At 36.5% G+C, this 3,228-nt stretch overlaps 1 protein-coding gene across 1 annotated transcript; it reads right to left on the bottom strand.

Annotated features, from left to right (window-relative positions):
- Window positions 1-74: 74 nt before the first annotated feature.
- On the bottom strand, window positions 75-2,746 carry LOC21385450 (mitochondrial import inner membrane translocase subunit TIM22). The gene is made up of 3 exons (XM_024174843.1): window positions 2,183-2,746; window positions 1,280-1,395; window positions 75-261 (listed from the first exon to the last, which is right to left on the bottom strand). Exons 1-3 carry the CDS (start codon window positions 2,468-2,470, stop codon window positions 90-92), a joined length of 576 nt encoding a protein of 191 aa, XP_024030611.1. The 5' UTR covers window positions 2,471-2,746; the 3' UTR covers window positions 75-89.
- Window positions 2,747-3,228: the final 482 nt, after the last annotated feature.

A 3,228-nucleotide genomic window follows, 5' to 3' on the forward strand; every position in this document is an offset into this window, starting at 1 on the left:
TTTGTGTAACATAGAAGATATTTTTCAGCAAAGAGAGTCATGTACAACCCAACATGCCCACAAACTGGAAATGAAGCAAGTTCTGGCATTTAGCTACCCCTAAGATGATAAAACTCTTTCAGTGTGAAGCTTACCTGGTAAAGTCCACCTTGAACAAGTGCGAAGAAAAGTCCAGAAGTGGCTGCATTTGCTACCTGGTTGGGGCCACCCATGCCACTCACCAATGAAAACATGGCTCCAGAACCAAAAGCCGCTACCATACTGCAATAAAAAGCCGTCAATTTTAAGCAAGTATAGAGGAAAGAAAATTGGTATATTGCAACACTCTAGACCAAGTTGATGATAAATGAATTTCATCACACTCCACTGCAACTTTAGCATAATACCTTCAAACACCACCACATGCTTTTGTTTCTTTCTTTGCTTATTTTTTTTTTTTTTTTCTTCATTTTTTTTCCTTTTATAATGAGAGCAGTTGTACGTGTAAACAAAAATCAAAAGTAATCACAATAGCAAGAGTATGATCTTTAGGAAATCTGCCCAAACTTATATGACCACAATTCATATCTAATTTAAAACTGTAAATAGCATAACCAAAGAATTCACTAGCCCTAAAAATGTTGCATCTTTATAGTCTCAGGTATAGAATCGAAGACAGTGCACTAGACTGTAAAATGAGAGAAAGCTAGACACGTGAATTGAGTTTCTCTTTCCCAAGTGGATTATTAGAACCTATTTTAAGGTCCATTTTCCATCCCTCCAATTGGCCAACAATAGCTTCAAAGATAAAAGGCAACACATCTATTCCTCTACCTATGGCAGGGCATGTTCACACGAAACATTGAAAGATAGTTAACCACGAGTTGGAATTTTAAGGGCCAAAATCAGTATAGTTAGCAAGCTCCAAAGATTCCATGTGTGCAGAAAAATAACAACAAATTACCAAATTAATGTGCTGATTCAGTATGGATTTAACAGCATGGGAAGAAACTCTTCTAATTAAAAGAGTTCAGAATAACAGAGGAAACTTGGTGCATAGAGTGATAAAACAGACGATTTATGGACAAATTACAATCCTGCTAAGAGGTGTCATCATCAACCCAAACGAATATTGGTGACTTCAGAAAGGAAGAAACTTCCTTAACCACACATCAAGGTGATTCCAAACATGCATTATGAAACAATTGCCCAATTATAATACACAATGACTTTCATTGCCATATCAAAGAAATTATGGTCGAACAAAAAGGCAGAGCAGGGCATGCCAAGAAAATCTGACCTAGATTGAACATCCTCCTTGCCTCGTAGTCTCTTCATAACACAGGATAGGCCAGCATTCACACCTGTCATCACAGCAAAGTTGCGAGCTTGTACCAAGGGACCTCCTGAAAGAGCCTGCATTCAAAGTAAAACCATCTATAACCCGTGCCAATAAGAACCGTTAACCTCTGCAAAAGTATCATGTTGTTCATCAATCCAAATTCTGCCGATGTTTCTAATTGACACGGTCTTAATAAAGTTAAAACTTTTCTACAAATGTTAAAAACAGAACAAGTCGTAAACAATCTTACAGCACTTAAAAATTGTAGGACACATAATACTGTTTCCAATAATGTGCACTAAGAACACTATTGTTTGGTTAAGGGACTAGAAAAATAAAAAATAACGATTAAAATCTTCTCTTAGGCTGATGAAAAATACTCAATGTCAACAATATGAACATGAAGGATGAGAATTTATGAATCTGCATTCCAAATTTTAAGAAGTTCAATTTTCAAACTCATGTAACCAAACAATTTCCCAGAGTTGAGTAAGCAAACTAACTGGATTTCATACGCTCTTTATCTTTGTAGAATAAATAAAGATTCATATTCGCTTTCTTTCTCTTTTCCTAAAGTTTCTAAGAATAAACTGGACAACTAAAGTTTAAAACACCAAACAATAACCAACAACAAAACCTTATCTCCAACAAACAAGCAACTTCTTTTCAATTCCTCCTTTTTCACTGAGCACGGGTTTGTTTGGTTACTGAGAAATCTCCAGAGAAAGAAAAACGGAAAACACGGAAATGGGTGTTCGAAAGCTCCACGCTTTCTCCAAAATCAAGTCAACGCAGCGAATAATTAAAAAAAAAAGAACAAAAAGAAAGAACAAACAAACAAACAAAGGAGAAGAAGAAGACCTGAGCTTGCTGGAAGGAGGCCATTGCTTGAGGGGTGAGGTTGGCCTGAGGAGGAGTGGGAATAGAGGAAGAGACGTCCTTGGTAAGCGTGCCCATGAGGCTGCCGATTCCGGCGCCCTGGGCGGCGCTGGTGACGGTGACGACGGCGGCTTCGACCGCCAGAGGCTGCTTCTCCAGCCATGCCTTGAACCCGTTTTCCAACTCCTTGTACTTGGCCTGAAATTGCTCTATTGGGTTCTGGTTCGGCAACCATTTCGCCACCACAATTCCCTGTTTCCCTTGCTCCATTTCTGATTTCTCTCACAAACGAAAAAACCTTCAATTAATCTTCTTCTGAATTCTGATTCCAGATAGTTTTCAAAAGTTTCGGTTTTGAGGATAACGAAGAAGGAAGGAAGATATTTATGTGTATATATAATAGAATATTATATATGTGTATATATAATTCAGGTAGAAGCAGCCTATCAGGACTGCTGACCAGCTAACCCTAAGTTTCCAACAACCTCTTTCGCTCCCAGCAAAAAAAAAAAAGAAAAAAAAGTACAACCTCTTTCGCCCGTCGTTACATAAATGATTTCCAAGTGCATAAAAAAAAAATATATATACATATATAGATATATATACATATATATATATATATCCACTTGACAAAGTCTTGGTTTTCCTTAAATTTCCTAGCAATTAAAGTGAATATTGAGTGGGGAGGGTTAGAATTAGATAAATTTATACACACGATATTAATTAGTGCACGTTTGGTTTATAAATTTAAAATCATGATTTATAATTATTCTCAGTTTACGTGTATTTAAAAAAAAAATAATATAGCGAATCACAAACTATGATTCAAATCATGACACGAATCCTCATACCAAATACTAATAGTTCATATAAATGAAAATACATATTACATTTTCAATCAGATTAATCGCGAGTCAGAAAGGGCTACTGCCTACTAGCATGTCAAAATGTGATGGTTTTGAGGCCAAGCCGCCGAGGGGTGTAACACATGTCCTCTTGTTTTATATACTTAAATTTAAATTATTAAT

Source organism: Morus notabilis, unplaced genomic scaffold, assembly GCF_000414095.1.
Source record: "Morus notabilis unplaced genomic scaffold, ASM41409v2 Scaffold3120, whole genome shotgun sequence".
NCBI lineage: Eukaryota > Viridiplantae > Streptophyta > Magnoliopsida > Rosales > Moraceae > Morus > Morus notabilis.